We start from the raw sequence: 25,838 nt of genomic DNA on the forward strand, positions 1-25,838 counted from the left end.
TTATCATGGTGAGATATTAAGTTAGAGGAGCAGCACACCAAACTATACAATATAGTATGTTTCCCTATGACTGTTTTAGGTACAGATTCAACATATTAGCTCACATATCCAGTATACATTATCATTTATGAGCGTAGTATTGCAAATTGAAAATTTTTTCCTTAAATTAAAGAATTCTTCCTTAAAGGAGAAGTCCGACATTTTGAAAATCCGTTCAAGGGCAGACAAGAATTTCATAACGAGTTCAGGATCCCCACCAGAAGTAATTTTCTCTCGAGTTGTGATGGCATGCCTGTCCCAGACGATGGACTGGCAGCGTCCCACCCCAGTCACTGAGCAGCCAGTCCATCAGCCGCATCATGACGTGTACAACCCGGAAATCCTTGAGCCCGGTGAAGGTCCCGCGGCTGGCACCGCCGCTCACAGTGGGCATGGGGAGAGCTAAATTCCTACTTGTTATCAAATTCCCCCCTGCCCCTGCTGGCTTCAGGATTTGTAAAATGGCTGGACTTCTCCTTTAAGTTGCAATAAAATGTAAGTTGGAATTAGAAGAATCTGTACACATAGCAGCATGTATATGCCAGTGTATTCCCAGGAAGTCTACTGATGTATGTCCTGCATGTTACGTCTTTGGGAATTTTCTTTAAAATAAACTGAACACTTCCTTTACTTGTTCTATTGTTAGTGATCTAGCTTTTAACTCCTATTTATGTAAGGCTTATATATAGAAGTCTTGTGTAAACAGACACACAGCACTTTATAACTCTCAAAGACTAATACGTTCATGGTGTGATGCATGGCAACAACATGAAAATTATACTGCCCAATGTTTTATAGTAAAAACTCTAAAATTGAATAAGGCTAGGGCCACACTGCATTTTTACTTTCCGATTAACATACAGTATACATTTAAAGGGGGAAAAAATTGATGCTGTTGTATGCCATATTGACTAACATAAATTATGATACTGATATCTGCTGATAGTACTGAAAGTAAATTTTTAAAAATGTTTACGCTATGTTTTATCTTTTACAAACAACGCCCACGTGAGCAGCTGTTGTTTACTACTATCTACGGCCACAATTAATGATCATGACTAGTGTTAGGCTATGTTCACACTACGTAAATCTACGGCTGTAGTTCTCGCCGCAGAACTACAGCTGTAGATTTGTGGGGGGGAGCATAGCATTATTTGCTATAGGATCCCGGCCGGAGCGTACACACATCGTATACGCTCCGGCCGGATCCCATGCAGCGCCGCAAACAACTGACAGGTCCATTATTTGCGGACGGAATTCAATGAATTCCGCCCGCAGAAGGACCTGTCAGTTCACACAGTGAAGCGAGCGGCTCCGGCCGCTTGCTTCACTGTGTCCTATGGGAAGCTCTGATGCGGGCGCGCGCTGATGCGCCCCCATCAGAGCTCCACGGAGGAAAGATCACTTAAGTACCGGCCGTGATGATCTGGGCTGAGACCGGCCGTTCCGTGACCCAGACGGAGTCACGGAACGGCCGGTCTCATCCGTAGTGTGAACATAGCCTTAAACAACGCCCGTTCACGTTCTGTTTGTACAAAGTGTGGACATAGACTTAACGTACACAAAAATGTGGCCATGTTTTTCTGTATGTTAAAATAAAACATACTAAAAGGGATACAGCGAAACGGGCAAAAAGGTAGTGTGAACCTAGCCCAAGGCTATAGGGCTAAATTTATTAAGGCCGGCATTTTTATAAGGGACCTGTTACATATAGCGATTGATTATCAACCGAACAGGCAGTTATCTAATGTAGCCTAAAATCTACTAGTAATAGCTCAATCAATAGTAATAATAGAGAAATCCTCTATTGGATTGTGATTGGCATTTTTTACGAGAATGAAAATTTAGATGAAATGAGCAGTGTTAAGCGGAGAAGTCAGATTTATAGTTACAGGGAATTCTGGTAAAAGTGTGTTTTCCATTATAAGAAATTGGGACTGACTTACTAACGTTTTCCCGGCAGCAAATTATTAGGTTTTTGTCAATTTTCCCTGTCAGTTTAGTGTTCCAACATGTTTACTAAAGGTGTGCGACACCATTTTCCCCAAAAAATGTCAAACCTGTCATTTTGTCCATAAACCCTCTAAGTGGGCATTTCGTGGGTGTGCCATGGGCATGTCCTTTAAAACCCTCCACAACCGACAAATTTATTAAGCAAACCATAATTTTTTTGATGGGTTTTCTATTCTAAAAAACAGCCACTTGTGTGGCAGAATGGTTGAGTTTTTTAGTCTTGTCCTGTGAAGAAACCTTCTAGCACCACATTACTGAATTTGATGCAAAAGAAAACTGACTCAACCGACAGCATAATGGCTTAAAGCGGATGCACCACCGGCACATCATTTTTGTGTATTTTACCTGAATAGACCGATGCAGCAGTCCTTTTTTTGAAATGCGTACTGGTTCTCATGCACGGCTCCGATGTATTACTGAGCACCAGCCGGCAAGCACCGCTGGCCCTCAGTGTGAAGATTGGCCCTCCCCTCTGTGACCCGGCTCTATTGAGTCTAATGAAGCTGTGTCAAAGAGGGCCGGGGTTTTGTCACATTGGGGCCCGGCAGGCCTGCCTCCAGTGCTTCATCCCCGGCCAGTGCACTGTAATAGACTGACGCCATGTGGGGGAATTGGGCAGGGGTTCAAGAAAAGAACCGTGGCACCAGCATACCGGATTCGGCATCGGTCTATTCATGTAAAAAAAAAAAAGCAATGTACCAGTGGTACATTTGCTTTTAAATTGATTGTTAGTAAATGAGGCACCTTATGCCTTGAATAGAAAATAGGGAAGCAGAAAATGGCAGGATCTGTGGGTGGAGATGACGGATTATTAAGGGTATAAACCCACACACCGTATACGCAGCAGATATGCAGCAAATACGCAGCAGATTTGTTGGTACAGATTTGATGCTGTGTTCAGTTATTTAGATCTAATCTGCTGCGAGTTTGCTGCATATCGCAGCAGTAAATACGCTGCATATACGGTGTGTGGGTTTATACCCTAAAACTGATTAGTTTCACCTGAAACTCTCCATATACGTTAGACTAACATTGACCAGTCCTTCTGATTTCAGTGGAGCAGCAGAAACCATAAGCCATCTCAATACTTTCTTCTCCCAGAAGACCAGAGGTGTCTGACAGCAACTTATAGCGTCTTCTTTATTAAAATAAACATGGACGTCAATCTGAGTGCGCATGTTTATTGGGAAGTCTGGAAAGAGAGCTGTTCGGTTGACAGAGCTTTTATTTGGCCAGCATTAGGCTAGAACTACACAGGGAGCATTTAACTCCAACACATAGCTCAGGTTTCCCTTTCAAGCTAACTACAAGGCCGTGATACTATATACAATCATATGAATGTGCATTCTCGTCCAGGACAATAATACTGGCTTATTCTGTTGCCGCAGCAACTCCATGGTGTTCTGATGTTGCTGGGACTACATCCAGGTACCCTTCCTCGGAGAGCAGATGAGCACACACATTGACTATAGAAGTGTACCGTGAATTGTTGCACATGTTACAGAATGCAAGACATATTATATATAATATTTCATATAGTATTCCCTTACAGCGGCTCTGGTTTCCTGTCTCTTTGAGCTTACATTCTAAATCCACATGTACAATTGCATGTTGATGTATTAGATCTGGGTGTTAAGAGAAACCACAGGATTGCAACCACACATTCCCTGGTCCCGCAAGGTAACACCTGCAGCAGTCTGTGGTTAACCCCGGTTTGCTGTTGGTGCTTAAAGGTGACAACATTAGCACATTATTTCCAGATATTGGTTTGGTTCTTTTGTCCAAATTATCTGTTATGGACAGATGCCAAATTGATATACCGGTCTTATGTATTGCTGTGTACCTGGGCTGGCTCTTGTCTCACTTGTGGTTAATAATTGTGTCTGTAATGAAGTTGCCTCTGGCACTATGTAAAAAAAGCATGGCAGGAGCAAAAAAACATAATATGTGAACGTGTATGATACTTGTCAGCACAAGACGCATGAGGGGATGTGGTCTGAGATGATAGAGCAAACTAGAGATAGAAGTTTCTGAACAAATATTTCATTTGCATTGATTTGTCATATAAATCGCAGTGTATTTAAAGGAGAGGTCCAGCGGGTTATAAAATCCTGCAATACTAACTTACCTCCCCATGCCCGCGGTGAGCGATGGGACCGACCTCAGGACTCCCTGAGCTGACACATCACGACCCGGCTGATGGAGTGGCCGCTCAAAAAGTGACTCAATAAAAACTCTCACTTAATAAAAACTTCAGACAGAGAGGCAGAGAAGGAGGTACAGTAATACCGGCAGGATACAAGGGCGGCTAGACGGGTGAAAGAGGTGTGATTTTCTGGGCACCGTGCCACCCTACCGTATCTTTTTTATCCATACTCTGGACACCTGCAGCTTGCTCTGCCCTTCATACTGTCGCAGCATCTGGCGGAGATGCAGCCATTTTTTAGGTCCCCCCACGGTATACGGCGACCGCAGATTCTCCAGTCTGGCCCGAAGATTTTCAGCACCCACTCTATAAGATGACATCCGGCGTATAAGACAACCCCTGACTTTTGACAAGATTTTCCTGGGTTAAAAAGAAGTCTTATACACGGGAAATACAATATAATATTTAATAATTGAATGTAATCATTAGTCATTTTGTAGTAATTCAGAGATTAGGCTAGGCTCTGTTCACACTATGTTTTTGCAGCCTTACTTACAGTTATTTACTAAAACACAGGTTATATAGCACATTAGCAAATCTGTATCTATGAAAGTTTCTAAGTCTCTGGTATAAGTGCATATAAATCACCAAACCGAAAAAATTATGGCAGGTTCTTTAAAAAGCAGGTTAATAGGCAGAGATTGAAATGTGCCTGGAGGCAACCGTGCTCCATGTACAGACTGCTGACTTGTTCATTTACGGTTGTTGTCTAAATGAAAAAGTTCAACCAAGATTTATCATTTTAAAGTTGGAGTCAGCATACAAGCCAGTTTTTTTACATCTTCAAAAGTTTTAATCCCTTAAACACAGTTACGTTGAGCCCTGAAGACCATGCAGTTGCAGGGTTGTCCATAATACATTGAAAACAACTCTCCAAGCCAATTAGGACGCAGTACAGGGGTTGTCAAAGTCACTATAACGCCGATGCACATAGTTCCAGCATCCATTTTAGAGATATATTGATATCTCTAGACATAGGAGGAGATTTATCAAACATGGTGTAAAGTGAAACTGGCGCAGTTGCCCCTAGCAACCAATCAGATTCCACCTTTCATTCCTCACAGACTCTTTGGAAAATGAAAGGTGGAATCTGATTGGTTGCTAGGGGCAACTGAGCCAATTTCACGTTGCACCATGTTTGATAAATCTCCCCCATAGTGTTTTGCATCTGTTCTGCCAGTGCAAAATCTGCTTCATTGCATTGTTTGCATGTTTTGTTTTTGTTTTTTGGGGTTTTTTTGGCAGCTTTTTTTGTGCAGTCTGTGTAATCTGCTAGTTTTCTGTGGGACACTAAGTGTTGTTAAAAAGCAGCTTTGTGGACTTTCTTGATTCGCTATTGCACATATTTGGGGTGATTTTGTGAAAGCTTATAACAAGCCATTGCTTAAGCACATTGTACTAATTAATTAGGAAGCCCTTGTATTGATTGTATATTTAGTTGCGGGGGCGGCCTTGCATTGAAGTCAATGCAATGCCACCTGCTGTGTCCACACATTATGTTAACACCTGTAATGTACATGCCTTCAGTGAACAGCTTCCTGAAATAATAGCTGTTCACACAATGTAATGTGTGGCCGCCGCCGAACATTACGTTGAAGTGAATGGCTAATTGATTTCCAGGCACACCCGACAGTGCTTGCAAGTCCATGTTAAATAAAGGACTTTCCTGCAGCCGACACGGAGGTATTTGCTTCAGAACGTCCTAAATACAGCCCGGTGGCTGGCTATGCTATGCGACGGACACTGTTAAACGTTAAGTGAATAAAAAGTGCAGCCTTCCTCAAGTGCACTTAAATGCAGCCTGTTGTGAGCCCCCCTATTACACAAAACGATTATCGGCCATTACGGCTGATAATCGTCTTGTGTAATAGAAGGCAACGATCAGCCGACATGAACGATCGTTGCAGTCGTTTAGACTTTCCTTGACCTTTTGGACTAAAAGGCACTTGCAGAGGCTGGGGGATCAATGATTGCCTTTCACTGAAGGTAGGGAAACTTGCTTTGCTCCTGATTTTTTTTCCCCTGGACTATCACCACAGTGTCCACCAGGGAGAAATAAATCGAGATTTGCCCCCCCCCCCCCTTCCCGCAACAGGGGTTGGGGGGGTGAAGAACTTCTACACCTCTAGGAAAGGCATTCCACCCTGGTAAGATCCAAGAGACAACAAACATGGACAGTGAACATGCAGTAAGATAAAAAGATAAATGACTGAATAGTACAGACTGAATAGCTCATACACATTAGATTATTGTCCATGGGATGTGCCCACTATAGGTTGTGTATGGGGTCTCTGTACTTTCCACATAAAGGCAGAGGTCAAAGGGGAGGACAGGTATAGTTATGTTTTGTTAATTTTCTCTCTTTTTAAATTCACTCTTATCCTTGCAAATTGCATGCAAACAAAAAAAAATGCATTGTCTGAATAAACCCCAGGACTTGGCTGCATCTGTTCCTACCTAATCTGCAGCAAAAGTTATTGTTTTTCATATCACTTGTATCCTAAATTGTCCTCTCATTGCGCTTCGCTTTCCTTTACCTCACTCCAACTAGTTTCCCCCTCTGCTTGCTCTGGCTCAGACAGGATCCAGAACCAGATCCAGATCTCCTGGGGACCAGAAAGAGAGAGACGGCCGTTGGCTACAGGATTCTGATATATTTCAGCAAAATGGGATCAGATGGTGCAGATGGAAGTGGGATATTTTCCTTTAGCTGTCATTGATGAATTTGGGATTTGTCCCATCCGGTGTGTAGAATTTGTCAGTATCCAGCCCTGAGGAAATAACTTTCTACATTATTACCTCCAGATTGTGAAGGTTTGCAAAATCTCATTTGGGAACCCGTTTCTCCTGTACTCGTGTTCATGTTGCAGCTGTGATGGAACATATTTTATTTAAAGTAGCAGTCTATGATAAATGCAGCTTGACAGTCAGGCTAGATTTAGTTAATGCTATGGCCACTTCACTTTGTATAACGCACTATATATAGCCACTGAGGTCTGTACTTGTAATGTCTCTACTAAAGCTGCAGCTTACTGGGGAGACTAATCAGGCTCATATAGTAGGAATCTCTTCCATTGTCCATTGTAAAGTAAGGCAAAGTATGTATGTTTATTACTGGCAAATCACTGGTTCTCCTCCTGAGCCCATTAAATTCAGTATTACTGATAAAATCCAGGGAAGAAAGGATATGCAAAATAGCGAAGAGATGTCCCTTCAAGTCAAGTCTTGCTCAGTCAAGGAGCCTTAGAATATTGACTGGGGTTTTTATACCAAGCCAAACAATCTCTCTAGAAGGAAAGATTTCCCATCTGCAGACAGCTGTTTCGGGGGTTTATCCCTCATCAGTGCAGATCAGGGTGTTGGCTGGCTAGTGAGAGGTCTATCGACGTGGGTCAAAGGTGTAGTGACTCTCCTTAAGAAGAGCCTCTCATGAAGATGTGTGGAGACTTACAGACCATTGCTGCTCCAAGTACCCCGAAACAGCTGTCTGCAGATGGGAAATCTTTCCTTTTGGAGAGATTGTTTGGCTTGGCAAATAAATCCCCAGTCAATGTTTTAAGGCTCCTTGACTGAGCAAGACTTGACTTAAATGGACATCTCTTTGCTCAAGAAGTGTAAGAGCTATTTTGCATATCCTTTCTTCACAGAATTCTCAGCGGAGCAGCAATGGTCTGTAAGTCTCCATATGTCTTTATGACGGGCTCTCACTACCCCTTTGACCCAGATTAAATCCAGCAAAGAGGCACTTACCACCATGTAAAAGTCTTCTGTACTCATTTTCCATACAAGGAGGATGTAAGGAAAATTCTACCCAAGCTACAGCCTTTTTATATTTTGTAATGGTTTGTTAAAGGGATATTCCAATCGACTAAACTTTTGTTAAGTGATGGGAAATGCAAAAAAAAATAAAAAATTTTTTGGGGGGATAGCAGTGGCTGAGCAGTGACAGGACTTGGGTGGTCAGGACCATATAAGTATGTTTTTACTACTATTATTTCTTCCTCTGACATCCCACATGTCTCCAGGGTGTGGATTGTCACTGGAGACATGTATAATGTTGGAGGGGGACACAGCAGTGCCAAACACATTCAGCTTGGCACCACTGCATCCTGTTCCCACTCCACCTGTGATCCCCCTTGCTGAACCCAGATATGAGAGCTGGAAGTGGCTGGGGCGACCTGATAAAGGGAAGATGAGACAACCCCTTTAGAGGGGTTCTCTGTGCATTTAGGTTGTTTTACAAATTGCTGGGGCTTCACAGAAAATAACAACCCTCCCATACTTGCCTAACATGCTCACTCTGGGATCCCCTGCTGAATGCAGTCACTGGCTTAAGCGGGAAAATGCCCAGGCAGTCATTGGGTGAGTGGGCTGTTACTGCCAAAATTAGCTTTTCTCAAAAGCAGCGGTAAAAGCATTCAGCAGGAGGAACCCCGGAGGGAATATGGTTGGTGAGTATGTGTTGGTTGTACCATCCAGCAGTATATGAAAAAAAAAAAATCACATTAGTACATCTTATTTTATTATACAGTACAATGTGTTATAGTAGGGTAATTGCTTACTCCTTGGGGTAAGAGGGGTTAAGAATCTAACCTGTAATCTCTGTTGTTTTTTTGCCTCGGGAGTCTTTGTTAGGCTTTCTGGATGAGGGCTTAGTTAAAGCTCTCCGCTGCTCATAAACAGCAATGCGCTGAAAGCAAATACCTCATAATGCAGTCCATTTGCATTTAAGTAAGTTGTATAGCAGAAACTAAGCACCTTAAGTCAAAAGCCACATATTTACCAGCACATGCAAGTACTCAGGTTTCATGTTTAATATACATAGGAGGAAATAGCTGTCTTATCCCCAAAGCTTTGCTTTTTTATATAGTGATTTTTTTTTTAAAATGTCATATAATGACTCATGATTTACTAATACATAAGGAAGAGATAAAGGTGAATTATATTACGTTGATGACTCACATAGAATGTGTTGTTTTATGCCAATTTTGAGGCTGTTGCTGTATATGAAGACTGGTACACAACTGGATTAGTTACATTCTTATAGAATAACTTATTCCGCCATCTGGTAGATACACAAAACATTCTATTATAGCGTATAGGAAGGTGCAGTGATTCTGCTTACTCATCTAACAGGAACACAGGGAATAAAATGCGGATTTTGCTTCTGGAACCAATGATTGACCCATTCATAAACAGGCAATGTAAAGAATAGATAATGGTTAGATAGGGTTGGATGAATCTACGGTAAGATTCACTGAACCCAAATCAAATTTATTGTCCTTCATTTAACTTAGGGCCGTATTAGACGGCCCGATCCAGCACCGTCTAGATTAGCATTCGCTTACCGAACCTATACGTGGCTCAATAATTGTGTATGCAGGGCTGCAAAGACATTGTTAGCAGAGTCTGTGCAGCCCTTGTTTTATATAGAAAATAATACAGACACAGTTATGCTTACCACTCCATGCCCCCCGTTGTGCTGCTGCCTTTTCTCCATGTTCCCTGCTGACCACAGCTGGCACTGACACTTCTGAACCCGTCTCAGCAGTGGCAGCTTACTCAGCCAATCACTGACCGAGACGGAACAGCACTGAGGCCAGTGATTGGCTGAGCAGGCTGTGACTGCAGAGATGGACTCAGAAGTATTAGCGGTGGCTGTGGTCAATGAAAACATGGTAAAAAGGTAGGAGAGCACCGGGGGACCACAGAATGGTAAGCGTAACTACAGCATTATTATTTTCTATACCCATTCAACAGCTGTCGGTCGCACATCACCTATCACATATGCGGCCGCATATCGCTTGTGGCCAGAGATTTTCAGATTTGTTGATAGAACAATCAGCGGACAATCGATTGATTGCTCACTCCCCGGCTGATTGTTGTCTTTATTACATGAAGTGATATCAGCCTGATTCGTCGGATAAACGATCTGTATAATAGAGCCCTTTGTAATAGTCATTTCACATTCCAAGTGTTCCCCTCCCCTGGTAATGTCTAGAATGAGACAGTCCAGAGGCTTATTCCAGAATCCTAAGGTGAGTCGAAACAAAATATTAAAAAGAACATAACAATTGGATATACTTTTATTCATAAAAAGTAGAATGTCTTTACGCAGGAGTTAATGAAACCATATAATGCTTTACTGTATTGACTTTAGATCATTCAAATAATAAAAACTAATAATAAAAAGTACACCAATAAGCTTTAAAACAAGTAACAAACTAGTAACAGAGCTTTTGTGCTATCTACTTTGAGGCAAAAAAAAAAAATAAAAATTGGAATGGCACCTACTGTATGGGTGGCCAACCATAATGGGGATCCACTAACTAAATATATACTCCAACAGAAAGATTCACCACAAAAAAATAAATAAATATAAAATTTTATAGCAAAACTACATAATAAAATCAGCATGAAGTTTAAGCCTTGTACCCATATGGGTAAACTTCGGCTGTCCAGGCTTTATGGAAATTGTAGTTTTGCAATAGCTGGATGGCTGAAGGTTCCCCATCCCTGGTCTATCTGAAGATCAAGGGCTTTCTGGTCCCCATTGGATTGTGAGTTTGGAAAGCGGAAAATGGCCAAAGCAACTCCCATTGACTTAAATAAGAGTTACATAAATGTGAATTGCTTTGTTTACATAATTTTAGGAGTCGTGAAAACAAAGTAGCTTAATAGGAGTTAAGCAATTGTGTAAGTTGCCGGCTTTTTGGCTTCCAGATCACCCGGGAGCTGTTTTACAATTGTTGCTATTTTACGCATAGGAAAATTGCAAAGTGCTTATGCAGAGTTGGCTGTTATGTAAGTATGACCCAGTTCACATACTGTATAAGGGATGGTTACTGAACCCCGCAGCTCATCTCATATGTTTCCATATGTTTTTGTAATGTACATAAATCAAAATGACTTTATGCATTTATGCTCTGGGCTGTATAAGTTATATTGATTTTATATTTATGTATTTTTGTACATTGAAAGACCGCATACAATGAAATGCCACAGACACTCTTCTAATTGTTGGTAAATCAAGTTGTGAGACCCTGTTGTAATCCAGTCCTAGGGACTCTCTTATGCTATTTAACTCCTTCACATGTACAATGTGCAGCCTAATTTGCTGTCTTCTCTGTGTAATAACTAGTCCACTTATCTTCTCTTGCAGGCTTGTGTAACTCTGCCGACAGCTGGATGATTGTTCCCAATATCAAACAGAACCACTATACAGTGCACGGCCTGCAAAGCGGCACCAAGTATATTTTTATTGTAAAGGCAATAAACCAAGCCGGCAGCCGTAACAGCGAACCTGGAAAATTAAAGACAAACAGTAAGTAACCATTTTCCTGTGGGTCTGTTTCTTCTTCCAGAATGCTAGGGGGCTCTAGGATGTTTTCTGCTTATTGGAAGTTAACTGTATTTGGACATATTGGTACGTAAGCGATAAGGTGGACATATCAGCGGGAAAGCGGGTGTAAATAAGTGCATGGCTAGTCAGGATTATGGGCATACCCTCTCTATCTCCTCAGTCCTCCCCGTAAAGGGGTTATCCAGCGTTAGAAAAACATGATCACTTGTCTCTACTTCAGCTGTGGTTTGAAATTAAGCTCCATTCACTTTAATGGAACTGAGTTGCAAAACTTGCACCCAAACTGGAGACAAGAGCGGTCTCTGGAAGAAAATGGCCATGTTTTTCTAACGCTGGATGATACCTTTAACTAGATATAGGCCCCTTTGTTGTTATGTAGATGAGGCTCACGTCCCCAGGGGGCATTCCTCACCAAGAGCCCAGGCAAGTCCAGTCCATATCCCCATTTGACAGCCTGTAGATAGAGAGGACATGGGTTGGACTAAAGCTGGTTTCACACAAGGCAGGGGCGGGCTGGGCCGGGGGGCAGGGTGGCATCTGCCCCCCGGGCCGGTCTTCCCCAGGACATTACAGGGCCGCGCTGAGGCTGCTTACCGCCCCAGCGCTCTCCTCTCTGCCTGTGCTGCAGGGCCGGTCTGTGATGCCAGTGGCTGCTCCCCGCCCCCGTTAAGCCCCGCCCCCTGTGTACCTCCCATGTTCCTCCTGGCCCGGGACTTCCTGTATTACACAGTGTGGAGAGGAGGAGGCTGGGCTGCTAACCTCCAGCTACACAGCGTCCTCCAGCTCCAGGCTCCTGCTCCCTGACCATCCCCCTTGTGTCCTGCTCTCTGCTCAGCAGCTATAAATGCAGGTACTTCGGGTTGTAGATAGGAGGGAGGTCGGGACAGAGAGGAGAGGGCTGTCTGCTGAGCTGGGCTGACAGGGGCAAACACACACACTAGCATCTGTTCCCCCAACCCCCTGTAGCTGCTGCCCTTTACCCCCTATAGCTGCACCCGCTTCCACAGGCTGCATTGCCCCGCTGCACCGGTAGTTGATATGTACCTCCTAAGGCTGCTGTGTGAGCCTTCCCCCCAGACTGCTGTGTTCTCCCCTTCAGGCTGCTTTGCCTCTCCCCCCCCCTTTCAGGCTGCTGTGCCCCCCCCCCACACACACACACTTCAGACTGCTGTGCCCCCCCCCCGTCAGGCTGCTGTGCCCCCCCCCCCTTCAGGCTGCGGTCCCCCCCCCCTTTTCAGGCTGCTTTGCCCCCCCCCCCCCCACACACACACACACATTTCAGACTGCTGTGCCCCCACACACAGAATGATACACACTCATAGAGAACAATATATGGTCATACAGAACCATACAGAACAAAACGCACCCATACAGAACAAAACGCACCCATACAGAACAATACGCACCCATACAGTACAATATACACCCATACAGAACCATACAGAACAATATACACCCATACAGAACAATACGCACTCATACAGAACCATACAGAACAATATACACCTATACAGAACAATATACACCCATACAGAACAATATACACCCATACAGAACAATATACACCCATACAGAACAATATACACCCATACAAAACAATATACACCTATACAGAACAATATACACCTGTACAGAACCATACAGAACAATATACACCTATAAAGAACAATATACACCCATACAGAACAATTTACACTCATACAGAACCATATACACCCATACAGAACATACAGTACAATATACACCCATACAGAACAATATACACCTGTACAGAACAAAACGCACCCATACAGAACAAAACGCACCCATACAGAACAATATACACCCATACAGAACAATACGCACTCATACATAACAATATACACCCATACAGAACAATACGCACTCATACAGAACCATACAGAACAATATACACCCATACAGAACAATATACACCTATACAGAACAATATACACCTATACAGAACAATATACACCCATACAGAACAATATACACCTATACAGAACAATATACACCTGTACAGAACCATACAGCACAATATACACCCATACAGAACAATATACACCCATACAGAACAATTTACACACATACAGAACCATACACACCCATACAGAACATTATACACCTGTACAGAACCATACAGAACAATATACACCCATACAGAACAATATACATCTATACAGAACAATATACACCTATACAGAACCATACAGTACAATACACACCTATACAGAACAATATACACCCATACAGAACAATATACACCCATACAGAACAATATACACCTGTACAGAACCATACAGAACAATATACACCCATACAGAACAATATACACCTATACAGAACAATATACACCCATACAGAACAATTTACACTCATACAGAACAATATACACCCATACAGAACAATACGCACCCATACAGAACAATATACACCCATACAGAATATACACCCATAAAGAACCATGCAGAACAATTTACACCCATGCAGAACAATATACACCCATACAGAACCATACAGTACAATATACACCCATACAGAACCATACAGTACAATACACACCCATACAGAACAATACGCACTCATACAGAACCATACAGTACAATATACACCCATACAGAACCATACAGTACAATACACACCTATACAGAGCAATATACACCCATACAGAACAATATACACCCATACAGAACAATATACACCCATACAGAACAATACACACTCATACAGAACAATACGCACTCATACAGAACAATATACACCCATACAGAACAATATACACCAATACAGAACCATACAGTACCATATACACCCATACAGAACCATACAGTACAATATACACTCATACAGAACAATATACACCCATACAGAACAATTTTTTACTCAAACAGAACCATACAGAACAATATACACCCATACAGAACAATATACACCCATACAGAACCATACAGTGCAATATACACCCATACAGTACAATATACACACATACAGAACAATACTCACCCATACAGAACAATTTACACTCATACAGAACCATACAGAACAATATACACCCATACAGCACAATATACACCCATACAGAACAATATACACCTATACAGAACATTATACACCCATACAGAACAATATACACCCATACAGAACAATTTACACTCATACAGAACCATACAGAACTATATACACCCATACAGAACATACAGTACAATATACACCCATACAGAACAATATACACCTGTACAGAACCATACAGAACAATATACACCCATACAGAACAATATACACCTATACAGAACAATATACACCTGTACAGAACCATACAGAACAATATACACCCATACAGAACAATATACACCTATACAGAACAATATACACCCATACAGAACAATATACACCTATACAGAACAATATACACCTGTACAGAACCATACAGAACAATATACACCTATACAGAACATTATACACCCATACAGAACAATATACACCCATACAGAACAATTTACACTCATACAGAACAATATACACCCATACAGAACAATATACATCTATACAGAACAATATACACCTGTACAGAACCATACAGAACAATAAACACCTATACAGAACAATATACACCCATACAGAACAATATACACCCATACAGAACAATATACACCTGTACAGAACCATACAGAACAATATACACCCATACAGAACAATATACACCTATACAGAACAATATACTCCCATACAGAACAATTTACACTCATACAGAACAATATACACCCATACAGAACAATACGCACCCATACAGAACAATATACACCCATACAGAATATACACCCATAAAGAACCATGCAGAACAATTTACACCCATGCAGAACAATATACACCCATACAGAACCATACAGTACAATATACACCCATACAGAACCATACAGTACAATACACACCCATACAGAACTATACAGTACAATACACACCCATACAGTACAATATACACCCATACAGAACCATACAGTACAATACACACCCATACAGAACAATACGCACTCATACAGAACCATACAGTACAATATACACCCATACAGAACCATACAGTACAATATACACCCATACAGAGCAATATACACCCATACAGAGCAATATACACCCATACAGAACAATATACACCCATACAGAACAATACGCACTCATACAGAACAATACGCACTCATACAGAACAATATACACCCATACAGAATATACACCAATACAGAACCATACAGTACCATATACACCCATACAGAACCATACAGTACAATATACACTCATACAGAACAATATACACCCATACAGAACAATTTTTTACTCAAACAGAACCATACAGAACAATATACACCCATACAGAACAATATACACCAATACAGAACAATATACACCCATACAGAACCATACAGTGCAATATACACCCATACAGTACAATATACACACATACAGAACAATACTCACCCATACAGAACAATATACACCCATACAGAACCATACAGAACAATATACACTCATACAGAACAATATACACCGATACAGAACAATATACACCCATACAGAACAATTTACACTCATACAGAACCATACAGAACTATATACACCCATACAGAACATACAGTACAATATACACCCATACAGAACAATATACACCTGTACAGAACCATACAGAACAATATACACCCATACAGAACAATATACACCTATACAGAACAATATACACCTGTACAGAACCATACAGAACAATATACACCTATACAGAACAATATACACCCATACAGAACAATATACACCCATACAGAACAATATACACCTATACAGAACAATATACACCTGTACAGAACCATACAGAACAATATACACCCATACAGAACAATATACACCTATACAGAACAATATACACCCATACAGAACAATTTACACTCATACAGAACAATATACACCCATACAGAATAAACACCCATAAAGAACCATGCAGAACAATTTACACCCATACAGAACCATACAGTACAATATACACCCATACAGAACCATACAGTACAATACACACCCATACAGAACCATACAGTACAATACACACCCATACAGAACAATACGCACTCATACACACCATACAGTACAATATACACCCATACAGAACCATACAGAGCAATATACACCCATACAGTACAATATACACACATACAGAACAATACTCACCCATACAGAACCATACAGAACAATATACACCAATACAGAACAATATACACCCATACAGAACAATATACACCCATACAGAACAATATACACCCATACAGAACAATTTACACTCATACAGAACCATACAGTACTATATACACCCATACAGAACATACAGTACAATATACACCCATACAGAACCATACAGTGCAATATACACCCATACAGAACCATATACACCCATACAGAACCATATACACCCATACAGAACCATACAGTGCAATATACACCCATACAGAACCATATACACCCATACAGAACCATACAGAACAATATACACCTATACAGAACAATATACACCCATACAGAACATACAGTACAATATACACCCATACAGAACATACAGTACAATATACACCCATACAGAACCATACAGTACAATATACACTCATACAAGAGCCATACAGTACAATATACACCCATACAGAACCATACAGTACGATATACACCCATACAGAGCCATACAGTACAATATACACCCATACAGAACAATACGCACTCATACAGAACCATACAGTGCAATATACACCCATACAGAACCATACAGTACAATATACACCCATACAGTACAATATACACACATACAGAACAATACTCACCCATACAGAACCATACAGAACAATATACACTCATACAGAACAATATATACCAATACAGAACAATATACACCCATACAGAACAATTTACACTCATACAGAACCATACAGTACAATATACACCCATACAGAACAATACGCACCCATACAGAACAATATACACCCATACAGAACAATATACACCAATACAGAACAATATACACCTATACAAAACCATACAGAACAATATACAGTACACCTATACAGAACCATACAGTACAATATACACCCATACAGAACAATATACACCCATACAGAACCATACAGAACAATATACACCCGTACAGAACCATACAGTACAATATACACCCATACAGAACCATACAGTACAATACACCCATACAGAACCATACAGTACAATATACACCCATACAGAACCATACAGTACAATATACACCCATACAGAACAATACGCACTCATACAGAACAATATGCACCCATACAGAACCATACAGTGCAATATACACCCATACAAAACTATACGCACACATACAGAACAATATGCACCCATACAGAACAATATATACCCATACAGAACAATATACACCCATACAGAACCATACAGTGCAATATACACCCATACAGAACCATACAGTACAATATACACCCATACAGAACAATACGCACTCATACAGAACAATATACACATTTTGTAGGGTATTTTGGAGCATATTATATATTAGTCAGTATGTTGGAGGTCACCCAGCTTTCCCAGCATCTTGTAGTCAGTAAAATGGAGGTCACCCAGCTTCCCCAATATCTTTCACTCAGTATAATATGGTCATCCAGCTTTCCCACCATTTTATACTCAGTATATTATGGTCACCCAGCTTTCCCACAATCTTATACTCAGTAAGATGGAGGTCACCCAGCTTTCCCACCATCTTATACTCAGTGGCTGGTAGCCTCGGGGAGCTGCATAGTATATCTATACTGTGCAGCTGAAAACCATATCACCACAATTGTGCTAATTGGTTCCCTTTAAGGAGCACTCCAGCCCTTACCTATTATTACCCTCCCCACATCAGTGCAGGGACGGTAGATGGCACCCCGGCCTGTACTTCTGCCAGCGGCGATGTTCCAACAATTCGGGTAACGTCTCCTTCCCTTCTGGTCATTTGTGACAGGGAATTCCTACTGCTCTGTGTGAAGGGGCCAGAAGTCACCTTGTCAATGTAAGTCTATGGGATGGTTCCGTGTCAGCGCTGAGCCGTCCCATATACTTATACAGTAAAGAGATCCCCGACCCCGTCACAGCGAGCAGTAGGAATTCCCTGTTTACAAATGACTGGAAGGGCTGAATGTGTTATCCGAAGTGTGAGAACAGTGCTGCTGGAGGAAGTATTGGAGTGGGTGGCATCTACCTTCCCTGCACTGATGTGGGGAGTGTAATAAGTGAGGGCCTAGAGTGGTCCTTGAAGGATGGGCCGCTAGCCGGCTACTCATGGGCCAGTGCTGTGTGCTTGCCCCCCAGGCTAAAATTTGCCAGCCAGCCCCTGACACAAGGCAATATTTTTCTTTTGAAAACTGCCACTGCATTTTTAAGCCAAACCCAGAAGTGAATCCCGCACGTCTTTTCTTTGTATTCCCCATTCCTTTTGAACCCATCCTAGTTTTTGCTCAAGACTTGCAGGGGCAGTTTTCAAAACATGAAACTGCCATGTGTGATAGCAGCCTTACCTGGGCTCTTTCTGGGGACTTACCTGGGCTTAGATAAAAAATTTTTGTTATCTTAAAAAGAATTAGCCCTATGTAAAAATGCCTTTAGTACAATCTTTAGCCCTTAGTTAAAGGGAACCAGAAGACGTTCCTGGCCTGTCTGTTATAGTAAAAACTTCACAAATTTTAAATAAGGGAAAGCCAGCAGCTTCCTATTTAATCATTTTTAAATCTTTTTTTTTTCTATCTGTGCCATATATTTGTATATAACTTCAAACCCATTCTTTTTTTTCCAGCCAAGTACCTCTTTTCATAATTCTGAACTTTTTAGACAGTACAATCCATTGTTTAAAGTGTCACTGACACACAAAAAAATTTGACATGTCATAGGGACGTGAAAAGCAAAAAAGAATGGCCAGCACTCCCAATACCACTGTTCACACTGTGCAGGTTGCATGCTGCTGTGGCTAATATACAGACAGAAACAGACAGAAACCTGCAAATGCCAGAACTTACTGCATGTTGTTCATACAATAAAAACCTTTTCTAAAAAAAAAAATTTCTATGAGTTTCTTAGCAAACCATTTGATTAAATAGAATTTACCATCTTACCACATTAAGGTGACCTCAGAAAAAAAATGCTTCTTAACCATCCTAGTATCAGGAACCATCTCTTTTTCTCTTTCACTTTAAAGTGGAGATGGTACATTCTGTTTGGTCAAATGGTTTGCTAAGAAACTCATTTAAAAAAAAAATCTTTGGAATAGGTTTTATTGTGTGTAGGATGGAGAAAGTAGGCACTTGCAGGTTGCTGCAGCATTTTTCTGTTTGTCATAGAGACATGTCAAAAACGTTGATCAGTCCTGTCTAGACCCTGAAAACAAGTCGGGGGACCTCGCTACGGCTGTCATTGAAAGAGTTGGCCTCCATAGACTTACCTTGTGAGAGCAATCATCATCACGTGACACAGAGCCAGGAGAGGACTGCGCTGAGTGCTACCTTCTCCTGGCTCATTCTCACGATTCGTCAGGGTGTGAACACTGATTTATCTAAACTTTTTGACTTGTCTCTATAACATGTCAAAAGTTTTTTGAAATGACAGTGACACTTTAACTCTATCTAGACTCATATAGTAGTAAAAATTGTTTAATAATGAATAAATATACTGATGGCAACCTTCTAAATAATAATAATAATAATAATAATAATAATAATAATTAAAGTCAACTGTCTGTCTTAACTATGTTGATATAGATTGATTAGATTGATTAGATGTTCACTTATTACTGTACACAGCCCCATCCTTCCCATACTTATCAGCTGCTGTATGTCCTTCAGGAAGTGGTGTTTTCTTTTCAGTGCTGCCACCTCTGTTCAAGACAGGAACAGCAGCAAATTCCCATAGAAAACTCTTCCTGCTCTGGACAGTTTCTGTCTCGAAAAGAGATGTCAGCAGAGAGCACTGTGCCATACTGAAAAGAAAACAACACTTCCTGCAGGACATACAGCAGCTGATAAGTATGGGAATACTTGAGATTTTTAAATAGAAGTAAATTACAAATCTATATAACTTTCTGAAACCAGTTAATTTGAAAGAAAAAGATTTTTGCTGGATAACCCCTTTAGGGATGAAACCAGCTATTATTTCATGTATCTTAATTAGCATTTTTAGAGGAAACCTGTCTGCTCCATTATGCTGCTTACTCTGGGGATGGCTTAAAGCAGTAACAGCCTCCCTGACTTCAGCCGTGTATCACTTATGTGTTAATGTGAAGTCGTTTTTAACAACCTACGTCTTATTTTTGTGGCCAGCATGATCAGCCAGAGGTCGGTGCGTCTTCCGGCCCTCTGATTGACAGATTGCCCTCTATTGCTGTGCATAGGGACACAATTGCCAATTAGCATCTGGCAGCGCGGGGGCAAAGATAAAATGTTAGTTCTCAAAAAACTTCTTATAATAAGTGACAGGCTGTTGAAATCAGAGAGGGCAGCGTAATGGAGCTGACAGGTTGCCTTAAAGTTTCCTACTCCCAATCTTTCGGAAATTACACTTCTGTGAGTTTCTAGGCATTCGAGTCAAATGAAAGAGCACAAGTGTCAGTTTTCTTCCATTTGATGCCAAGCAGAACATTCAATAAATCATTGAGACCGATTAAGAAAACAAGTATTGGATGTGGAGGGTGTTATGGTAAAACAGTTTAAACAGGAAGATTTTTCTTGTTTTGGCCGGAGTTAAAACCCCGGTAATTTGTATCTGGCTTACTCAGGAACACCCACCCTCCGAATCTTCAGAGGTTCATGTTTTTCTACCCTTCAGAAACAATATGGGAGCTGTTAGCTTCTATTTATATGTGTCACACTGAGGTTCATGAATATCAAGACTATGTTTGTGTATATATCTATAGAAAGTGGGTTATGTATATACATCTATATGTGTGTAGATATGTGTGGTTTTGGCTCAGCTGTGGTAGCAGACACAACCCACAAACAACTGTTTTCTTATTGCAGATGACCCCCCTTTAAAATATATATAGGTTGTATACTTACTTTGTATGGGATCATGAATGCCAACAAAAAAAGGACCACCGTCCACTATGACAGGTGCACTGGAGAAACCTCGCCTATTGTTTCTGGAAGTAGTAAACATTTCTGGTATAAGGATCTTTTATTAGTACATCTTTAACAAGACTCTTAGTAGGTTTATGGGGTCCTATCTAAGAGTAGCATAAACTAGTGACAGATGCTGAACAGAATGATGTATCACTTACATTGTTCTGTGCAGCTGATCCAGAGATATCCTCCTGAATATCATGGACAATAAGTAGTCCTCTTCATTATGTCCATGAGCCCAGTAGTCCTGGATATTCATGAGAAGCAGAAAACTCCGCCCACCAGATGCTTATTTGCAGTTATCTATCCATGCTGTGTATAAGCAGTTAACTGTCAATCAGGAGGGGTGGGGAGGGGGTGTGGCAAGGATCTATTCTCCTGCATATTAGGAAAACAGCTAAACAAAATGATGTAAGTAATACACCGATCTGTTCAGCAGTTCTGTCACTAGTTTATGCTGCCCTCATTTAAGGCGGAATAAACCTAGTGACAGATTCTCTTCAAACATGGCTTGTTGTTACCGTTTATATCAATAGAAATGCACAGTACCTAGACTGTTTATTCACGCATGGTAATATTTATTAACCAGTCTAGATCACAATGCCACAAGAAATAAACCGTGCCTGGAATGTCAGCGGGAAGGCTAAGTCTATGTTTGTTTACCGGCCTATATGTAAATAAACAGGTTAATTGAGGCCAGAATGCTTTTCATGTAAAACTTTTCTTGGTTGTATGTTTGTAATTCTGGAAAGAAATGCTGTTTTGTTAAGACTTGGATAGGGAAAGTACGTCTGGCGTATCTGTGAGAGTTGAAGGCCTGCAGGCTTTGCTGACCCCGGTTCATCTGTTCTGTAGCCTCGAAAAATTTGTTGAGCACGAATCAGTTTAATTAGGTCCCAGTTTTGGTTTCCTTCAGCAACATCTGGGACCGTGTGGATAGAGACAGTGTTTCAGAGTAGTCTATGGTTTCTTTTTAAAGCAGCAATCCTTATATAATTGTATGGAGTATGTGCACCCATCACTTTCTACTTCTCATCCAATATTTGGCGTTTATAGATTATTATGCATTTATGTTCTTCCCTAAAGCCAAGCCCATTGCAGAATTCTCCATCTGAATTATTCATACCAGTTTTGCTAGATCCAGGACAGAATTGTAATTCTGTTTGAAACATTGACATTTTGATTAGGATATTTTTTATGAAAACCCCAGGATGTGGGTCAGCACAAGGGGGCCAGCCATGACAAGTGTCAATCAGCTGCCGGAGAATAGATTCTGCAGAATAGCACCACCATTAGCAATGGGTTATTATGCACACCACTAAAGATGCCCATACGCATAAGGTTAAATAGATATTCAGATTTGTATAAAAAAAAATTAGACCCCCAGCCTGCTAGGACATTGAAATAACTAACTACAGGGTGCTCACCTCAGCTGGTCCTGCACTCTGTTCTGCCATGGTGCCACTGCTTGCTTAGACTGATAACATGTCCCCCGGCTCTGCAGATGATGTTCAGGACACATGGTCTCAATGATTGTCCTAAGTAGTTTTCAGTGGAAAACAGCACCTTACATGGAATGAAGGGGCTCATTGTCTGGTGGGCTTAGTCCATCTTACCCCCACAAAGCCAGACAAAGGCATATCTGAAATGGCGACAGTGATTGGCTTCATTGGATTTGGAACATCATCGTCAGGGAAAGGGAAGTAAACAGGCATCGGAGGACAGAGCTCTGGTGCTGTAGCAGGTAAGGTGAGTATGTTGCAGTTTATTTTACAGCCCTAACCAGCTTTTACATAAATTGGAATACCCCTTTAAGCTTCCTATTAGACAAAGTGATTTTTAACCATTAGCAATTAACGATAAACGATCAAAAACGAGATTGTTTATCGTTAACCTGAAATCGTTCACCATATTACACATAACGATAGTTATTACTTACAATCATTAAGACGATCGATGGTTTACTCCATCTAATCCCAGCAAAAGAAGGAAAGATTTGGAATTACCCTGAGCGATTATTGAACAAATGCGGAATTACAGCGAACGAATGCGAAATTAAAGCGAACAATTTTTTGATCATTGCCTGCAATTACACAGGACGATTATCGTTTAAATTTGTCCCGTGTAATAGGGACCTAACACTGGTGAATTCAGATGACCATCTAATATTTATTAGTTTTACCTCACTCTCCCCCAAATAATAAGGTTAGGTAGGTAAAAACAAGGGATTATAATCTGAGGTTAGTTGAAGGAAAGGTCATTAATAACACAAGAAATTATTACTTTACTGAAAGAGTAGTAGAGGCTTGGAACAAACATCCAGCAGATGTGGTGGGTAAATAACTGAATGTAAACCTGCATGGGATAAACCTATATCTATCGTAAGATAATAAGAAGGGAAGTACTAATAGGACAGACTAGATGGACCCAGTGGTCTTTATCTGCCAGCAATCTTCTTTCTATGTAATAATGATAGGCTGAGTGTGAATGTGTATAGGGGAGATTTTTGATTCCCAAACATACAACATAAACATTTTGGATATGGAACAAATGTAGTCCTATTAGACTATGTTCTTCCCATTGAAGCCTACAGAACCTTTAACCCTTAGAGGACCGGGCCAATTAGAATTTTTGCACTTCAGTTTTTTTCCTCCTTGTGCTTAAAAGGCCATAGCACTTGCATTTTTCCACCTAGAGACCCACATCAGCCCGTATTTTTTGTGCTATTAATTGTACTTTGCAATGACAGGCTGCATTTTTGCATAAAGTACACTGCGAAACCTGGGAAAAATTCAATGTGTGGTAAAAATTTAAAAAAACTACTTTTTTTTTATTTGGGGGGGGTATTTGTATTTACGCCATTTGCCATGGTAAAAATGACTTGTTATCCATGTTCCTCAAGTAGTTCCGATTACAACAATATGTAACATGTATAACTTTTATTTAATGTGATGGCCTGTAAAAAATTCAGACCATTGTTAACAAATATATGTTCCTTAAAATCACTCCATTCCCAGGCTTATAGCGCTTTTATCCTTTGGTCTATGGGGCTGTATGAGGTGTCATTTTTTTGCGCCATGATGTTTACTTTCTATCGGTACCTTGATTGTGCATATGCGGCTTTTTGATCACTTTTTATTACAATTTTTCTGGATTTACACTTTGGGATTTTTTTGCGTTTACGACGTTTACCGTGCGAGATCAGGAATATGCTAAATTGATAGTTTGGGCGATTACGCACGCGGCGATACAAAACATGTTTATTTATTTTTATGTATAACCTGGGAAAAGGGGGGTGATTCAAACTTTTATTAGTGGAGGGGGCTTTTTATTAATAATAACACTTTATTTATTTTTTTACACTTCTACTAGAAGCCTTCCTGGGCTTGGGGTTATTCCCCCTGGAGTTAGGGTTATTTCCCCTGGGGGACTTCTAGAATTAGTACACTGATCTCTCATTGAGATCTATGCAGTATAGTTATACTGCATTGATCAATGAGATAGGCACTCGATTGCTTTTGGCTGCTGCAGCCGAAAGCAATCGAGTGTCGAGCCGGGATCAGCGCCATTTCGGCACAGACCCCGGCCGCTGCCGGAAGCAAAGATCGCCCCTTTGTGACTATCCACCCCACTAGATACAAGGGATGGTACGTGAACATTGCCCAGTTGTGCACTTGTTGTAGAGTTCCCTTGCAGAATTATAACTAATTTTCAGCAGTGTGACAAAGTACGATCATCATATCGTCAGGATATCTTATAACAAAGGGTTTACATAGCCTTCTCATGTACTGCTACAGTTGTTTGATACAAACACGTCCACAAGTTCGTTTCTCAGTCTAAACATTTTTTTTTTAATATCGCAGTTAAAAGGAAGTAAAATTTTACCATGACTTCATTATCGGCTTCTAACGTCTTTCATTCAGTGGAAAAATGTGCTTTATTTTCCTGTAAATGAATCTTTATTTTCTCCCCCTAAATCTGACCCCGGATAATAACTAATTAAACTGTATTTAGACGTTTATGCAGCTGTGAAAATCTATGAAAGAGTGAAAGTTGTGACTGAAGTCTCCTA

The 25,838-nt window shown here is 40.8% G+C and overlaps 1 protein-coding gene across 3 annotated transcripts in view; it reads left to right on the forward strand.

Annotated features, from left to right (window-relative positions):
* The window catches only part of MID1 (midline 1), a 357,475-nt gene that overhangs the window by 321,054 nt on the left and 10,583 nt on the right, over window positions 1-25,838 (forward strand). For all 3 annotated transcript variants that reach the window (XM_069945012.1, XM_069945010.1, XM_069945011.1), the window contains exon 8: window positions 11,421-11,582. In XM_069945012.1, the coding sequence (XP_069801113.1) occupies window positions 11,421-11,582 (162 nt within the window). The remainder of the gene's footprint in view (window positions 1-11,420; window positions 11,583-25,838) is intronic.

Source organism: Dendropsophus ebraccatus, chromosome 11 (assembly GCF_027789765.1).
Source record: "Dendropsophus ebraccatus isolate aDenEbr1 chromosome 11, aDenEbr1.pat, whole genome shotgun sequence".
Lineage (NCBI taxonomy): Eukaryota > Metazoa > Chordata > Amphibia > Anura > Hylidae > Dendropsophus > Dendropsophus ebraccatus.